The sequence below is a fragment of the Ips typographus genome, linkage group LG4, assembly GCF_016097725.1.
Source record: "Ips typographus isolate SLU linkage group LG4, UJ_Ityp_2.0, whole genome shotgun sequence".
Taxonomy (NCBI): Eukaryota; Metazoa; Arthropoda; class Insecta; order Coleoptera; family Curculionidae; genus Ips; species Ips typographus.
In genome coordinates, this window is record NC_138425.1 from 1778009 (window position 1) to 1797322 (window position 19314).

General features: G+C 33.7%; 1 protein-coding gene across 5 annotated transcripts in view; it reads right to left on the reverse strand.

Moving 5' to 3' along the window:
* 5-HT7 (5-hydroxytryptamine receptor 7) overlaps window positions 1–19314 on the reverse strand; it is a 106553-nt gene that overhangs the window by 5226 nt on the left and 82013 nt on the right. For all 5 annotated transcript variants that reach the window (XM_081979235.1, XM_081979232.1, XM_081979231.1 and 2 more), the window contains one exon: window positions 13095–13616. In XM_081979235.1, coding sequence (XP_081835361.1) covers window positions 13095–13616 — 522 coding nt within the window. The remainder of the gene's footprint in view (window positions 1–13094; window positions 13617–19314) is intronic.

The window sequence follows — 19314 nt, forward strand, 5'->3', positions numbered from 1 at the left end:
AATCCGTTCAGTAAGTCGTCGAAAAGCTCTCGCTACAAAAGATTCAATTATTTTCCCCCGCAGAATACTGGTGTTCCAACAAATGCACGCGAAACATTAAAATTGCGTTCGCATTTTCCGGGAAACGGTTCTCTTTATGCCGAACGTATTATTAAACCGAAGAGGAAATTTAATTTTGAATTCCGGTGGATCGACTCTGTAAAGGAAACAAGCAGTGCGAGTTGTTTTTCACAATATTGTGTCGATAATTCTTTAAAGATTTACCAAAAGAATAACTAACGTCTGCTAATAGAGTGTTCAACGATTTAAAATACTACAAACAAATATTTAACTGAGTATTCAAGTTGACGTTTTATGAAGCGTGCAGAACGAAATTAACGTCATAATGACGTAATTTAACGAAACAAAAATTTGAACAACTGTCAAATTACGTCATCGTGACGTTTTGCGCGCTTGATTAAGCGTCAAACAAACGCGTTTCAATTTGAAAACGCAGCGCCCTCTGAATCTTACCTAACCTAACCTAAGATTTTGTTGACATTTTAAAAATGGTAAATACGAGAATATACTGTATTGAATCCAATAGTAGTTTGTGGTAGATATTTTAGTAATTTGGTTAAATATTTGAAATGCGTAGAGTAAAGCCTCTAGAATCATTTTGGAAATGCTAGAGGCCTCTAAATACTACTGAAAACCTTCTGAAAATTGTCAGTGTCCTAAATCTTCCAAAAATGTATTTAAAACTGCCAGAAGCCTCTAGAGTAGTTTTGGAAATACTAGAAACCTCTAAATTGTACTGAAATCCCGCTAAAAGTTGTCAGAGGCTTTTACAAGTGTCCTAAATCTTCCAAAAATGCATTTAAAATTGCTAGAAGCCTCTAGAGTAGCTTTGGAAATACTAGAAACCTCTAAATTCTACTGAAATCCTGCTAAAAGTTGTCAGAGGCTTCTACAAGTGTCCTAAATCTTCCAAAAATGCATTTAAAATTGCTAGAAGCCTCTAGAGTAGTTTTGGAAATACTAGAAACCTTTAAATACTACTAAAATCTTGCTAAAAGTTGTTAGAGGCTTCCACAAGTGTCCTAAATCTTCCAAAAATGTATTTAAAATTGCCAGAAGCCTCTAGAGTAGCTTTGGAAATACTAGAAACCTCTAAATTCTACTGAAATCCTGCTAAAAGTTGTCAGAGGCTTATACAAGTGTCCTAAATCTTCCAAAAATGCATTTAAAATTGCTAGAAGCCTCTAGAGTAGTTTTGGAAATACTAAAAACCTTTAAATACTACTAAAATCTTGCTAAAAGTTGTTAGAGGCTTATACAAGTGTCCTAAATCTTCCAAAAATGCATTTAAAATTGCTAGAAGCCTCTAGAGTAGTTTTGGAAATACTAGAAACCTTTAAATACTACTAAAATCTTGCTAAAAGTTGTTAGAGGCTTCCACAAGTGTCCTAAATCTTCTAAAAATTTATTTAAAATTGCCAGAAGCCTCTAGAGTAGCTTTGGAAATACTAGAAACCTCTAAATTCTACTGAAATCCTGCTAAAAGTTGTCAGAGGCTTATACAAGTGTCCTAAATCTTCCAAAAATGCATTTAAAATTGCTAGAAGCCTCTAGAGTAGTTTTGGAAATACTAGAAACCTTTAAATACTACTAAAATCTTGCTAAAAGTTGTTAGAGGCTTCCACAAGTGTCCTAAATCTTCCAAAAATGTATTTAAAATTGCCAGAAGCCTCTAGAGTAGCTTTGGAAATACTAGAAACCTCTAAATTCTACTGAAATCCTGCTAAAAGTTGTCAGAGGCTTCTACAAGTGTCCTAAACCTCCTAAAAATGTATTTAAAATTGTCATAAGTTTCTAAAATAACTTTTGTAAATGTTAGAGGCCTCTAAATACTACTAAAACCATTCTGAAAGTTGTCAGAGGCTTCTACAAGTGTTCTAAACTTCCCAAAAATATATTTAAAATTGCCAGAAACCTCTAGAGTAGCTTTGGAAATACTAGAAACCTCTAAATACTACTAAAATCTTGCTAAAAGTTGTCAGGCTTCTACAAGTGTCCTAAATCTTCCAAAAATGTATTTAAAATTGGCATAAGTCTGTAAAATCACTTTTGAAAATGTTAGAGGCCTCTAAATACTACTGAAACCTTTCTGAAAGTTGTCAGAGTCTCCTACAAGTGTCCTAAATCTCTCAAAAATGTATTTAAAATTGTCATAAGTCTCTAAAATAACTTTTGTTGTCAGAGGTTTTTAGAAGAAGTTTGGGAATTTTAAAAACCTATAAATACTATTGAAATCTTGCTGAAAGTTGTCCTACGCTCCTACAAATGTTTTAAACCTTCCATAAATGTATTTAGAAGTGCCAGAAGCGTGGAAATGCTAGAGGTCCCTAGATATTTCTGAAAACCGTTATAAAGTTGTAAAAAGCTTCTAAATGTATCATAAACCTTCTAAAAATGTATTTAAAACTAGTAGTAGCCGATAGAATCATTCTAGAAAAGTTAGACTCTAAATAGTCCTAAAATCTCCTAAAAGTTGTCAGATACTTCTACAAGTGTCAAATCTAAAAATGTATTTAAAATTGACAGAAATCTCTAAAATAAGTTTGGAAATGCTAGAAGCCTTTAAAATTAGTGTAAAGTCTGAAAGTCGTCAGAAACTTCTACGAGTGTCATAAACCTTCTAAAAATGTATTTATTTCTAGATTTATTCTAGAAGTGTTAGAGACCTCTAAATAGTACTAAAACTTCCTGAAATTTTCCAGAGAATAACTTTGAAAATGCCAGAAGACTCTAAACACTACTGACAACCTCCAGAAAATTGCCAGAAGCCTCTACAAGTGATTTTTTCAAAAAATAGCGATAGTAATTAAGGTAAAGTTTACCAATTTATCAACTTGGATACAAATTGTGCCACTCTCTGACAACTGTCAATATTGTGTTATATTAGAATAAAAACGTGTGTCATATCTTACCAGATTATGAACATTTTCCATGATTTTGGCTTTTTATGTATTTCTTGGGATCAATATGGTTTCCGTGCCATTAATAATAAACCGGTCATGTTTTTTTATATCCCAAACTGGAAAAATATCCATAAGCCTATACACGGCGTAATAAAATGCACACGTTAAAAATTCAAATGCGCCAAGAGGTTATTCATGTAAAACCGGATATATTTTTTGGTTGGAGGGACGGTTTAGCGGCCGCCATAAATATTTCGAGAGGTTTTTTTTTGCGCATTTCACCAGGAAATTGATATTTTTGCATTCGAACAATCACACTGGTCGAACTTTGATTGCGTGCATTGTTCCTATATTAACGCAATTTGCCCGCTTTTTTTTTTCAGTTGATGACCGCAATCATAAAACAATATGTTGCACGATTTTACGTCAAAATTGTGTCGGTAAGAAGCTTTTATAAATACGTACGTTAAAGCGGCTTATAATAGTGCTTTTAATTCCGTACCGTAAATTGATATTTTTCTTTGAAACGGTTGAGGAATTCTGCTTCGTGGTTAAACACCCTAGTGCACTTAACAACGTTATAATTCCGGCTTTTCAAAATTGAAAAAGCTAACAAAGTCCGGTTTGTTTTTAATTAGTTGGCGGCAACAGAATTTTTCCTCGCAACCAAAAAATGTTTTATTTTCAACCACCCGGTTGGAAAGTACTTTCCACGAAGAGCACAATAATGACGTTGTCAAGATTGTATACAAATCACCAGTCGTTTATTATGGTTGAAGTCATAACTACTCGTACCTATACTACCTTATTATTAGAGACTATTAGCAATCAATATTTCAACTGAATGATTCATTAAAAGTTCGATGAAGTTTTGATAAATGGTTGAAAATAAAATAGTATACAAACCACGGTAGAAAGTTTAATTTCTGTTCAGAAATCAAACACTTTCCACCTGAGTATGTAATATACTAATTTCATTTTTGTCTTGCTTTACTTCATATCTCGTCGATTTGAAATAATTACCGTCATTACTTTGAAGGATTAATAGAGCCGCCCTCAAATTGAGTCTTATTTAATGCAATCTCGTTTTATGGGAAATATTTAATTAACTGGGTTCTAGATTGCGACGGGCGAGGGGAGATTTAATGGATGGGACCAATCTGGAAGCTTAGGTAGAGTCGAATTCAACCCCTTTAATGACTCAATTTTTTTTTTGTTTTTCGTCATTAACCCAGATTTAGATGGATGATCTTCAGTTTAATGAATAACAATTTAAAAGAAGGATTTTTCATTAAAAGTGGTGCATTTTTGATTGTCACAAGTGACAAACTTTGCCGCTTCAAAACTTGCTAGGGGACCGGTTTTAATGGGATTGAATAATCAAACCGGCCTGATGCCCTTATTTGTTTGCCGCAAACCCGGAGATTACAGTTCGCCATTATCCCAAAGGACGAAATTTTGCGGACGACACGTAGGCAGATTCAGGTAGACAGAATTTCATTTAACTTATGGCCGGGATCTTTTGAATTCCTGGATACTTAGTTGAATCGGCTAATTTTAAGGGAACGTTAGGGCCCGAGGAAGGTTTTGATGGGAAAAAGTTTAAAATTCTCAGCAATTCTGAAATGTCCAGTTGAAACCCGCTTTCTAGGATTGGCATTTTAATCAATTTCTAAAAAGCACAAACACACTTATAGTCTCGTTGCATATTTATGAGAGAAACTAGTATAAACAACAACAAAGTTTCTGATTGTGAATTATGGGGAAAAAAAACTAAAACAAGGGAAAAGAGAGTGAAAACGTGTTTAAATTTTGATGAGAAAGCAATTGATTGCCAAATAAGTATTGGTTAGTTTTACTATACATAGATTTCAGATATTATTGAGCCTCTAAATAAGCTGAAAACGAAAATTTTTAAACTAACTGCCAAAGCATCATTCTTTACACTTTTTACTTACCAATTGCCTAAAGATAATAGTGTAAACCTTCTAAAACTGTCAGAGGTATCTGCAAGTGTTTCAAAACCACCAGAAATATTTTAAAATAGCCAGATGCTCTAAAATACTAGAGCAAACCTCCTAAAAATCCCCTAAAACTACCAGAGAATCTCCTCAAGTGTCTCACAACTTCCAAGATTTTTTTTAAATAGCCAGTTGCCTAAAAATAATAGTGTAAACCTTCTAAAACTGTCAGAGGTATCTGCAAGTGTTTCAAAACCACCAGAAATATTTTAAAATAGCCAGATGCTCTAAAATACTAGAGCAAACCTCCTAAAAATCCCCTAAAACTACCAGAGAATCTCCTCAAGTGTCTCACAACTTCCGAGATTTTTTTTAAATAGCCAGTTGCCTAAAAATAATAGTGTAAACCTTCTAAAACTGTCAGAGGTATCTGCAAGTGTTTCAAAACCACCAAAAACATTTTAAAATAGCCAGATGTTCTAAAATACTAAAACGAACCTCTTAAAAATCCTCTAAAATTGCCAGAGGTTTCTTCAAAAATTCTCAAAACGTCTAATAATGTTTTGAAATAGCCAGATGCTCTAAAATACTAGAGCAAACCCTCTAAAACTGACAGAGGCCATTTCAAGTGTCTCAAAACCTTTAAGACCCTTTTACAATAGACAGATGCCTAAAAACACTAGTGGAAACCTCCTAAAAGCACTCTAAAACTGCCAAAGGTATTTGCAAGTGTCTCAAAACCTCTAAAAATGTTTTAAAACTGCCAGATGCTCTAAAATACCAGTGCAAACCTCCTAGAAACCCTCTTAAACTGCCAGAGATTCCTTCAGGTGTCTCAAAACTTCCAAAACTGTTTTAAAACGGCCAGATGCTCTAAAATACTAATGGAAACCTGACTTGACTAAAAACTGAGAGAAACAAAAAAAACTCTCGTTTGTGTTTTAATGAAAAAACTAAACATCTGGCAACGAGGCGCGTTAAACGTCAATGACGTGCATAGGCCGATATATTGCCTTCTACTATAGAATACTATACTTTTTAATACAAGACTGTCAACGTCAAACCGACAATCAAATGTTATAAAAGCCAAAAATGCACTGATGAAAGTATAAAATGCATTCAACCAAAGTCAAACTGATTTTGTTACTTTTTCAGCATGTTTCGTTGTTTTGTACTTTTATTGGATTGAATTTGACAGTTTCCAGGTTTAGGACAGAACTGTAACTGACATTCAAATGTCACAATTGTCAAAATTCTACTGATAACGCATAACATATCTTTGGTACTGTTTATATTGATTTTACTGGATTTTAAAAGTGTGTTGTGGTTTTACAGCTTTATAAACAGTATTTTGACGGTTGCCATATTATATACAATACAATCAAAGAGGGAAACAAAAATGGGGGACAGTATGGCGGCTGTAAACTGTCAGAAAATCAGTGACGTTAATCAATCTGCTGTTGCCCACTATTCACAAATCCACTCGTCAATAATAATTCAACTAATTTAAGTTTGCAAAAATTAATATTTAACGAACCGAAAAGCAAAACAAACAAAAACAACAAATCTTTGCCGTTTTTAGCTAACTTCACATACCACCAAATATAAACAAAACTGTTTTACGACTAACTTCGGAAGTTTCATTCAATTGCGCAGTAGGCGAATGTGGGGGACACAGATGGCGACTTCCGTCCCGGGTCTCTTAATGCACAAATAAGGTTTACTAACTATGAACTTTAAATTTGACAAATGAAGAAGCAAACATTCACAAACGTTACATTCAAAACATTTATGTTTCTACTAACTCTTACGTCACTCTATTTTATTTTGACTCATTACTCACGGGTAGATAATGGGTGTTATTATTTATTTGTATGTAAAGTACAAATAAGAAAATTCTGAGATATTTACCATTTAGCAAATTTAAAGCAAGACACAAAAATCAAGACAAAGTAGCCGTAAACACCTCATTTTCCATCATCCCACGTCTAAATTAAGCAAAGAAACAAACGGGATAAACAGAAGAAGATAAAAAAATAGGATAAGGGCGCTGTTGGCGCGTTCTTTTCGTGATGTCCGTTAATTAAAAACCAAATTGACTTTGTCAGTGGCTCTAATTCGCTCTCTAATAGTTCACCTAATGAGAAGCTAAATTGCCTTCGAGGCCCTAAATGAAAAAAGAAACATTCCGCATAACTCGATTCGCCCACTTTGTTTAAACAGAACACCACTCTTTTGTTGTTTCGTGATTGCTGGACTCCCCGGGGGGTTTCCATCTACTCAAAGTGAGAAAATTGCAATTTTTAAGTTGGTGTAAACAAGTAAAAACACTGATTGGAACTAATTCCTAGTTGCCGGAACGTGCTCGATGCCGGAGCTGGTAATAAGGAAAAATTGAAAACTTGAGAGAGTTGGATGGAAACTTTAGTTCGACAGTCAACATCACTTATCTATTAATGCAGCAGCACGTTTCCGCTCATCGGAAAAATTACCACTTAGTCGCAGAAAATCCTCATCAATTCGGATGCTCTTTCTTCTAAAACCCCTTCTTTTTCCCACCTCTACAACTACGGAATAGGAATTACGAGTGCTTTTAACGTGGCCACGAACAAATGGATGCCTAAATTAAAACTTTTTCGTTTCATTTGCGGTTTTATTTCTACTGAAGCGTAATTAAATATGAATGCAACCTTTTAAGTTACGGGAGGAGATTAATTTCGACTGTGAAATGCAATTTTGATGGTTTAAATTTTAATTTTACAGGAGGAAAAACACGTTTTTTCCTTCATGACGACTGGAAAAGCCTATACATTTGGTTTTCCTGTGTAGATGCAAAAACGCGTCTAATATCTTTCCATTCTTGAAATTTTTTTGAAAATGAAAAAGTGCTTTTATTGTGCTTATTTCATCTTATTTAGGGTGTTTTACTTGGATTCCTATCATTTTTACTAATCCGTCATTAGAAAGAGCTTGAAAAAATACCTTGAAATTTGCCTTTAAAATACCTCACAATACTTTTATTATTGCTCAAAAGGCCTCATAGTTACAATGCCTTAAAATTGCCTAAAGTGTCTCAAACTGCCTTGAAATACATCAAAATGTTTTTAAATTATTTAAACTGCCTCAGGATACCTTCAAATGTTTACACATTTGGGTCAAAATGTCATAAGGATTAATGATTCAAGAAAAATGACTTCCTCAGGTTACGTGACTGTTTCTCCAAATTTTTTTTAAAGGTCCAGTCACAGTTTTTAGGTTAGGTTAGGTGACAACGTAAAGATTTTACCAAAAAAGGTTTTACTTCTAACTGTCATAGTAAGCAAGTTAGCACGTGTCAAACAAAGACACTTACCATTTACGAGAAACAGTTGAAAAATTGGTAATTTAAATGTAGACAGTAGTAAAATTGTAAGAACTACGTCACGTGACTTGATAATTCAATTTTTGAACTTGCAACACTGTAAAAAGCCAGTGGCCATTGTCAAAAAAGTCACGTGAACTTCAAAACGCAATTTAAACTTTAAAAACTAAATTTAGACAGTTGGAAAAACTTAAATTGCAAAATACGCGTTAGGTGACGTTGAAAATGCAATTCTGCAGGTGTTTGCAACACTGTAAAGGCCAGTTGACACCTGCCAAAATTAGTCACGTGATCTTTAATATTTAAAAATTTGGTAAATTAAATTTAGACTATTTTAGACAGTTGAAAAAGCTGAAATTATAAGAGACACATCACGTGACTCTGATTATGCCATTTTAGAGCTTGCAACACTGGCCAAGCCAACTGACACCTGTCAAAAACAGTCACGTGACTTTAAAATATAATTTAAATGTTGATCATTTGGTAAATTAAATTTAGATAGTTACCAAAGCTGAAATTGGAAAATACACGTTACGTGACGTTAATAATACAATTTTGAGCTTGCAACACTGTAAAAGCCAGTTGACATTGTCAAAAACAGTCACGTGAACTTCAAAACGTAGTTTAAACTTTGAAAAATAGTAAATTAAATTTAGATAGTTGTAAAAACTTTAATTGCAAAATACACGTTACGTGACTTTGAAAATGCAATTCTGCAGGTTCTTGCAACACTGTAAAGGCCAGTTGACAAATGTCAAAATTAGTCACGTGACCTTTAAAATTTAAAAATTTGGTAAATTAAATTTAGACTATTTTAGACAGTTGTAAAAGCTGAAATTACAAGAGACACATCACGTGACTTTGGTTATGCCATTTTAGAGCTTGCAACACTGGCCAAGCCAACTGATACCTGTCAAAAACCGTCACGTGACTTTAAAATGTACTTTAAGTGTTGATCATTTGGTAAATTAAATTAAGACAGTTGTAAAAGCTGAAATTGTAAAATACACTTTACGTGACGTTAATAATATAATTTTGAGCTTGCAACGCTGTAAAGGCCAGTTGACATCTGTGAAAAACAGTCACGTGACCTTAAAAATGTAGTTTAAATGTTGAAAAATTGGTAAATTATTATAATAATTTGTAATGAATATTGTTTCAACTCAATATCATGTACCAAAGATTTTACCATAATAATTACGTGTACCTATGCTGTTCTGTTCAATTTTCAGTCAATTTTTGTTATATTAATACACTACATTTTGAAATATACAAACAATTCCTCAAAATACTCTCAAATGCCTTATAAATATCTCAAAATGCCTCCTAATGCCTTGTAATACCTCACAATACTTCGTAATAATGGAAAAGTGCCTCATAATACCAAATTACCTCGGCGATCTACCTCTCGTTAAAAAATCTTTTACATTTATTTAAAAAAAAAGACAGACAGTTTTATGAATGATAGAAAGAGATGGGTATATACTATGCTAACATTGTAAAACATTAAGGGTCGCTACTTTCACCTCTGGATAAACTTATACTTAAGGTAATTTCCTCTTTGAGAGAAATAGATAGTTTATCTTGCGTCACCTGACATTTCCCACTGTAAAACACTTTTGGAAATTTTTATATTGTTTACAAGTTTAGACATTTTTCTCTTTTATGGCAACGATTAGTACCGCAAAAATCGTGAACGCCCGCAGGGTCAAATATCGCGGAACAGTGGGAAGCAATGTCAATAATGATCGGGAAAGAAACCAATTTTTCTAGCGGATTGGACGATACGTCACTCCCAAAATGCGGGGACAGACCGATTGATATCAATTCGGAAAAATGGCGATTTCGGTCGGGCTCAAATTACCCGCCAATTAATCTAAAAGAGTAAACACTTATGGAGGGAGGAGGAAAGCTGCCATTTACGCGGCGTTATTGTCGATACTTTTTGTGCCGTTTGATTGGCGAACCGATCGGACTTTTTGTTGATCCTCTGATGTATCGGTCTCCACTCACGGCATTTAATCAAACGGGATTTTTTTTAATTAGTGAAATTCGCTTTAGATTTTCATTAACGTCACTCGAAAATTGGCACCAAATTGAAACCGGTTTTGTCAAAATTGGTAAAATGTATTTAATTAAAAACCAACTTGACAGAGCAACTAATTGTAAGTTAAAAACGTCAGTATGACACACGGTATGATATTACATAAAAGTCATTTGAAGTTGCATTGCATTGAACCTCCAGTCTTGTGAAACATAAGAAGAATATCCTAAAAATAACGTAAATACGTAAAAATACCTGTAAAATTATAGAACTCCTCTCCCTCATCACTCTGTTATAACGATTTTTTATTAATTCAAAAATATTTTGTTCAAACAAAACTTTTTCAAATTACTGACTTTGTATTTGCGTTTTATTTTCATAACTGTCAAAAAATGCTACGGAAAAGAAGCTTGAGCTGGATTACACCATTGCCATGAATTATTCACCCTAATTACTGAACACGGCACCCGTCAAAAGCAATAGCCCTACCGCACTTTGGATGCCATTTTTCGCCCTTATCTCAAAATCAATCCGACTTAAAAAGGTGGGGGACACAAAGGACAGCCGCAGGGCCGGAAATCAGGCCTTTGTAGGTAACACAATAACCAAAAAAAAATTGGGGTTTATTTAGTAAGTAATTTCTAAATAAGGCTTAACGAAAAGCTACTAAACTGACCTTATTGAGAAATAATCCATTAGCCCCAGCTTAATGGGGTTACATTCTTTTGCTCTGGCGTTATGATTTATTTAATAATATACTAGAAGACAAGGTGGACGGTCTCGTAAAATGATTTATACGACCCGAACTGGCTTGCCACGTCTAAGGACAATAAATTAATTTAACGGGTAATAATCTGAGTTTATCAGAGTAGTTTTACGGTCGGAGGGTAATAAAGCGTTCTCGCGAAAAATCCGGACCGATATAAAATTAGATGTTCCAAAGTAGCCGAATGCTACGTAGATTAAAGTACGTTTACGTCCTGGAATTTTATGGTTTGTTTTGTTCTTTTTATACAGGGTGGTCCACATTTGATAGCCAATCAAAAAATAAGTTGACTTGCATTATGTCATTTTTCTGAAAAACGTTTCCTAAGGAAGATACAGTCCTCCAAATTTCAATTTAAAAAATCGTTTTATAGTTTAAAACTGAACATCCAAGACTTGTGAAAGTCCAAATTTGTGCTGAATAGTCTAAAAACTTTTTTACTACTAGGAATGGTCTTATGATGCGCTTTCTCAGACTGCCATCCTGGTTGAGTGTCTGAAACTGGCATTCAAGAACTAAAAAAAGTCCGGAAATCAAGACAAAGATTGTATTTTGCATGAAACTCATTTTTTTCTACTAAAAATAGTGTAAAAGTTGACTTTTAATGCTAGAACGGACCTTACTAGGACTAAAGAGAGTCCAAAAGTATATTTTCAAGACTTTAATTGGTGTACAACTGAATTTTCTGGACTGGACAACAAGTCTAGAAGTAAATTAAATTTTCGGACTATTTTATTTCTAAAAATTAGTTCTCAAGACTATTATTGTAGCATTTGGTACCAACATTTTTTACTTTTATTACTGAAGAAACTTGACTTTTGGAAATAGTCTTAAACTCGATTTTTCAGTCTTAAAAAGCACTAAAAACAGTCTGAATTTATTAGAGATGCTACAATTTATTGCACCTATTAGTGTAGAAGTCAATTTAATAGTGAAGAAGCTTGAAATAACATTTCCAACACTATGGTCAGTGGACACACTGGCTTTTAGGCCTGATAAGTCAAAAACTTTGTAAAGGTAGTCTTGAAACTCGATTTGATGCACTGAAAACAGCCTTAAAACACCAAAAACAGTCTAGTTTATTAAGAAATACCCGAATTTTTAGCACTGAGGTGTCTAGAAGTCGATTTAATAGTGACAAAGCTTGGAATGCCATTTTAAGTCTATGAAGAATGTAAAAATCGTTTTTTAAGTTTGCTATGTCAATAACTTGGTGAAGATAGTCTTGAAACTCGATTTTCCAAGCTGAAAGCAGTTTTGAAGCACTAAAAATAGTCCAGAATTCGAAGAAAATGAAAAGCAAAGTAAAAAGCACGAAAAGTACGTTTTCAAGACAATTTTCATGAATCTAACGTTAATGTCCTGCATCTAAGACTATTTTCATGACTAAAATATTGATATTTGTCTTCAAATTATGAAAACTTACTTCAAATGCAAATTTTAAGCTTCTGATGTCACTTTTCATTAGTTACATTTTGGGGTTCAAGTCAATTTTTAAGGTTTAAATGTATGAATTTGTAGTGACAAATTCTTGAAAAAGTAGTTTTTATGTCTACAAGTCAATTTATAGTATTAAAGTCTCTCGATTTGCATGAAAACTGGTTACAAACACAATTTTTAAGCTTCTGAAATTTTTATCTTTTCTAATTCAATTTTCAAAACTAAAGTCTTTTAGTTTGTCTGGAAACTATAAAAACTTGCTAGAATAATATTTTTTAAACTTCTTAAGTGAATTTCCATGTTTCCAAGACAATTTTTAAGTTGGGTTGGGTTAGTTTTGGGTCTTTGACCGTAATAACGTGTAATAAAGTGCTTGTTCCAAATTTGGTCAATATTGCTCCAACGGTCTGACAGTTATGACAAAAAAAAACGATTTTTTTGAAGGACTGTAATTTCCTAAGCACTTTTCAGGAAAATGACAAATGAATGTCAACTTATTTTTTAATTATTGACATTGAAAACTGGACCACCCTGTATAATTATATATAAAAATACTTACCACAGTATTGGTGCTAGCCGAACTAGACCGATGATTCACTTTTGACGAATTAGCTGGTGATTGACTGGAAATCTTGTTTTGTGGCGGTCCCTCCCCATTCTTAACACTAATCTCTAAGTAACAGTGAGGCTCCAAATGGGTCTGAGCGCGTCTCTCCTCGTTCACTATTCGTCGAGCGGCCCTGAAGATTTTGTAGTAGACGACGATCATCACCACGAGCGGTATGTAGAAACTGCACATGGTCGCGTACACTTGATACCCGATATTCTGCGACACTAAACACACCTCGCCCAGTATTTCACCGTTTTCGTTCTGTCTGGTGTGTTCGTTGCCGATGATAAATAGGGGCGGCAACGAGATCATCGCCGCCAAACACCACGCTAACACTATCCACACGATCATTCGACGTGGAGTCCGTTTTACACCGTACTCTAGCGGTTTGGTGATGGCGTAGTACCGATCCACCGAGATCATGCACAGGTTCAAGATTGATGAGGTGCAACTCAGAACGTCCAAACTCACCTAAAAATCAGTTTAATTTTACTCAAATATACACAACAAAGTACCGATACTATCGCTGTATCAACGACATCTATCGGTTATACATTTAAGTATTGTCAAATAACAGTATATTATTCAATATGACTTTTTTTAAAACAAAGAGCCTTTTTTTAGCTTTTTTGACTGGTCGTGGATAAACTAATTTGAACTTTTTAGTTTGAGTTAAAATATTTTTAAAAAATAATAAGATAAATGTGTAAAATTTTGTACACTAATTTCTTGTAATACCCACTAACTTTTTTAATTAAAAAATGTAAAAACAAGAAAATATGCGTGCCACGAATTAACCGGAATGGAATACCCTGTATATTTTTCCATTTTTGTATCCTACGTCAAATTCTAGACATATTTCTTGTAGTAATGTCATATACTCTATCCGTTTCTGACATATTTACCATTTTATGTGAAATTTCATATTTTCGGTATACAAAACATTTTTAATTTACCTAATTATCAGGAAAAGTTTTTTCTTGGTTTGTTATGTTAGACAAGGTTTGTTTTAGGAATGGGTGCAGAAAAACGTCAAAATATATAATACAGTGTGGTCAAAAAATCAATTCTAAAAAAGTACAGAAAGTCTAAATTTTCAAGCGGAACACTTCTTATAATTCTGTCTGATTCTCTGTTCAAAATTAAAAAAGTGTGTATTACGCTACTTATTTAAAAACAATCACTTTTTAAATTGACACATTGAACCACCCTGTAACTGTCAAAATAACCGAATTAATGAAGGTTAAAGTAGCAGTTGTCCAATTTAGTCAAAACTGTCTTTATTGTCACACACAACACTTTGTATAGACTTTTATATGTCAATGGATAGAAAATAAAAAAAATGTTTTCCTTGACTGTTACCGTTCTAATATCTTTAAAGGATTTTTTTCTAAAATCGGGCAGATACGGCCCTGATATTTGGCACAAACCTAGCACAATGATTGTCAAATCTAGAGTAGTAGCAATCATCATTAAGGTCGATTTTCGCTTGCACTAACTGGCCAACATAACGCACAAAACCCATTAGGATAGTGGCGGTGTTTCAGGCAAATTTGACCCTTACGAAAATTGTCATTTGAAAAAACAGTTTTTTAATGAATTTCCAAGCTAGATCTAGTAAGTCACGTGACTGACGTGTTTTCCTAATTTTTTTTAGTCAAATTAGCCTTTAACCAGTCAGAAAATGTTTGTGGTGGTCACCCTGTGTATTTGTAGCACTGTGTATATGGTATATCCAAAACCGACCATAGGAAAACCGTGTAACTGACAGAGAAACGTAGATAATTGCAGGCGTGGGACAAAGACAGTACACGAAAAAAATACCAAGTAGGCTATATTTTCAGTACGCTGTTGCCAAAATCCAATACCGAGCAATTCTCTCTCGACAAAATTAATTTTGTTCGGTATTGGATTTTGGCAACAGCGCACTGAAAATATGGCCTACTTGGTATTTTTTTCGTTTACTGTCTTTGTCCCACGCATGCAATTATCTACGTTTCTCTGTCAGTTACACGGTTTTCCTATGGTCGGTTTTGGATTTACCACACCTGTATACTTTTATACTAGAAAGCCTAAAATGTCACTTCGTTTTATTCACAAACGTATGCAGATTTTTTTTATTATTTCGTGTAGTTGATTGCAAGTTGTGAGTGAAAAATCAAAAAAAAGGTTCATTCCTGATCCAGATATGTATGGATAGAGCTTTTTTATACAGAATCAAGTCCAGCCTAAACAAATTGGTTAGAACATTTGTTCTGGAAAGTACAACACACAGCAAACTAGTTGAAACACTGTTCAATGTAAGAAAATCTGTAAATCATTGAAACTAGGTAAGCAAAACTGGTAAATGGTTCTTATGTTATTACCAAGAACATTCATTTAAAATTATTTTTGTTGCCCTCTTAATGAAGGATGCTTTAAAATGTAACTCACATACCTGTGCATGTAACAAGTACTTAATAAGTTTACTGTACTAGAAAGTACTTGTACTTACCATTGAGTATAAGTAAAATCATTCCACTTCAAAGTGTTCAAGCACTGTTGAGTTAGATCCGATAAAAAACTGACACGGTTGGGCTTTTTCCTGAATTGCTGTTACAATGCGGCTTGAAAAACTTATGAACGGCAGCAAACAAAAATACCGTACGCAAATAACCTCAAGTTTTGATTTTAAACCGTAAAAATTCATCTAATCCTCAAAAAACTCAATTTCCACAATACAAACAAACGCAAACTGTCACCGCCATATTGGAATTTTTGACAAGCACCTTCTAGTATAGTAGGCGGTGCACAACGTCATTGAACTGTCAAACGTCAGTTCTGGTTGCCATTCTGTTAAGCGTGTGATTGGTCAATAAAACAGCTTTTAGCTTTATTTTGACCAATCACAAACTATCCTTTGTTCTGTGATTAACAGAGCACTGGAATGTAAACTTTTTCTGAATGAAAATCAGTAAACTGACTTCGCCCTGATTAATTATTATGAACAAAACTGGATATAAATGCGTGCGTGAACAGGTGTTAACGATTTCTGGCCGCAGCCGTTGCATTTAATATTCACTGGAACGCATTAATCTTTTGGGTGGGCATCCAGAATCTGGAACGCGGCCAGATGTTTTAATTCTGAAATGGTTGTTGTTGACTGGCCGTAATGAACGGGTGTTTATAATCGAAAATGTAGCGGTAAATTGCTTTATTGGCTGTTTTTTCCCCGGAAACTTTTCCTGGTCCAGCACTGATAATAACCGGGTCTACCGCCTGTAGTTCTTAAGGGACTCAATTATTTTTCCTTTAAGGACCCCCCGTTGCATTCAAAGTTCTGGCGGGCGGAAACAAAGTTATGTAATTTTCTCACCCATAAATTCTCTTTTCTTTCGCTTAAGTGTCCGCTTTTTCGTTGTTTTAGGGGTCTAATTAAATATGGCCGCCTTTTAACGACCTGCATTATGATATTTTAAATATAATTTACTCAAACTTAACAAACAATAGTCATAGCATTAGATATAATAGAATCAATTTTGTATAAGAAAACTTGTTACTCCAGGGACTGTCAGGAGAAAGAGGAGGGTTAGAATTTTTCCTGCAGGATGAAATCGAGCCCTTAATAAATAAATCTAATAAAAAAAAAAAACATTTCAAAGACCGTGCATTATTTGAGGGGGTGACTAAGTAGTTTCCCGTTGATGGATGACGGTGATGAAATTGTCGGATCATTTTTTAGCACTTTATCAATCCAGGCTGATGTCGTTGATGACACAATGCGCTTCAGGGAAGAAAGTACGTGAAAGGGTGTAATGTCTCGTGAATAAATATAATATGTCCTTTCTCCAGCCTGGAAAATCCATATTTAGGGAAAGGGCGACGAGCCAAAGTGGCCGCCGGTGTTTTTCTTTCATTTCCGAAACGGTCTTATCTTTGGTACGGGCCTAATGGAAAGGAAACAACTTTTCCGATTAATTAAGCTGATCAGGCTACGAACCGAATTTTTAGGTGCTTGTTTTAATTTAATTTTCCCGGCAATAACCAGCCTAGCAAACTAGTTAGAATTTACTCTTTTTTGAAAAATAAACCTTCAAGCTGCAGCAAGAAAATGATTTTTGAGTGCTTTTCTAAGTTTGTACCAGGTGATCCAATAGATTTTGACGTAGATTCCAAAAATCGAATAAAAAATTATCTTAGCTTTATTTTGTTATACCAATGTGTTTATACAGGGAGTTTCAAATAAGCGAGTTACGGACGATTTTCTGGAAAAGTGCACAAAAATTTCGCTCAAATTGGGAATTTCTGCTTTCGAGGAGGGTGGTCAAAGTAGGCTGCTAGAGCAAAAACAATTGAACTCGATACAAACATTTTACATCAAGTAGGCCTAGAATTTGACGTAGATTCCAAAAATCAAATAAAAAATTGTAAGTTTGTTGCTCAAATTTGGGACACTCTGTATACTGACAGATGAATTATTTAGGAATAAAATATATGCAATTTTTTTTTTATAAAGAAAACTAAACAAAAATTTATTGAATCACCTTGTAAACTACTCCATTGTATTGTCAATAACTCGGTTATTTTGACAATTATAGGGTGGTTCAATATACCAATTTGTAGCCGTTGAAATTCTCTTTAAACCACCCTGTATAGTGTTTTTACCTAAAACGTCGAATAAGTGAGTTATTTCCTGTTAAAACTGAGTTGTTTGATTTTGACAATTTTTACTGTGACAGCCCGTAACTCTGTTATTTTGACAGTTACAGTGTGGTTCAATATACCAATTTGTAGCCCTTGAAATTCTCTTTAGACCACCCTGTATAGGGTTTTTACCTAAAACGTCGAATAAGTGAGTTATTTCCTGTTAAAACTGAGTTGTTTGATTTTGACAGTTTTTACTGTGACAGCCCGTAACTCTGTTATTTTGACAGTTACAAGGTGGTTCAATATACCAATTTATAGCCCTTGAAACTGTCTTTTGATCACCCTGTATACCGTATATAGTAGAAATGTCACGCTACCGCCAATTATACCGGGAATGTGTTGTCCAGAAGGGATAAATTTATAAATAATATTTTTTTTAGATAAATCGGAAATGAAGAATTGCTGGAAAATGTTTTCAAGTTCTAAAAATGACCACCAGAGGCCGTAACTGCCATTTTAAATTTTTAAATTGCATTTTCTATAAATTTTGCACAATAAACTAGAGTTTTTTTTCCTCATTTTTAAAGCGAACCAAGTTATCTATCATTTTCGTAAAAAACAAGTTATTTCAAAAACAAAGATGGCGTGAGGTGTTCAATTGTTTTTGCAATAACCTGCTTTAACTTCTTAACAGTTTGACCAATTTTAACAAATTCGGTATTGTTGTGTTGATAAAAGAGCATTTCTTGGGCAATAAGAATCAACCAAAATATAGTTAATTTAGTTGAATTTTTCTTTGCCAGGGGGCTACTTTTGACACAATGATGAAATTCCAGAAAAATAAATAAAAAAAAAGCAAATGATATGGCTTTTTCTTTGTGAAAAAGTAAGCAAATAACATCCAAATAGGCCAGTGAAAACCGTTTTTCGAATTCTCGTTCCTAACCTGAAATATAGAGAAAATGAGATTATGAGATATGGTCGACGAACAGTCTTATTGGGTCACCCGGTACATTATAATGGTAAGTCCAGTTGTGCAGTATTTATGTAAATTACAGAACTGGAGCTTGTGATTGGTCAAGAAATAGCAACAAGCTGAAAGCTGCGGTATAATTTACATTAATACTGCACCTGTGAAATTACTATTTGTTGTTCATTTTTTACTTTTTAAACCAATTTTCATGTTTTGATCAATTTTCAAAATTTTGCTTAAAATTTAGTTTTTAAACCAATTATCATGATTTTGTTCATCTTTTAGTTTATAAACCAATTTTCATGATTTTGTTCATTTTTTAGTTTTTAAACCAATTTTCATGTTTTGATCAATTTTCATGATTTTGCTCATTTTTTAGTTTATAAACCAATTTTCATGATTTTGTTCATCTTTTAGTTTATAAACCAATTTTCATGATTTTGTTCATCTTTTAGTTTTTAAACCAATTTTCATGTTTTGATCAATTTTCATAATTTTGCTCATTTTTTAGTTTTTGAACCAATTTTCATGTCATCATCATCAAGAGAAGATAACTGACTGTGACGTCAA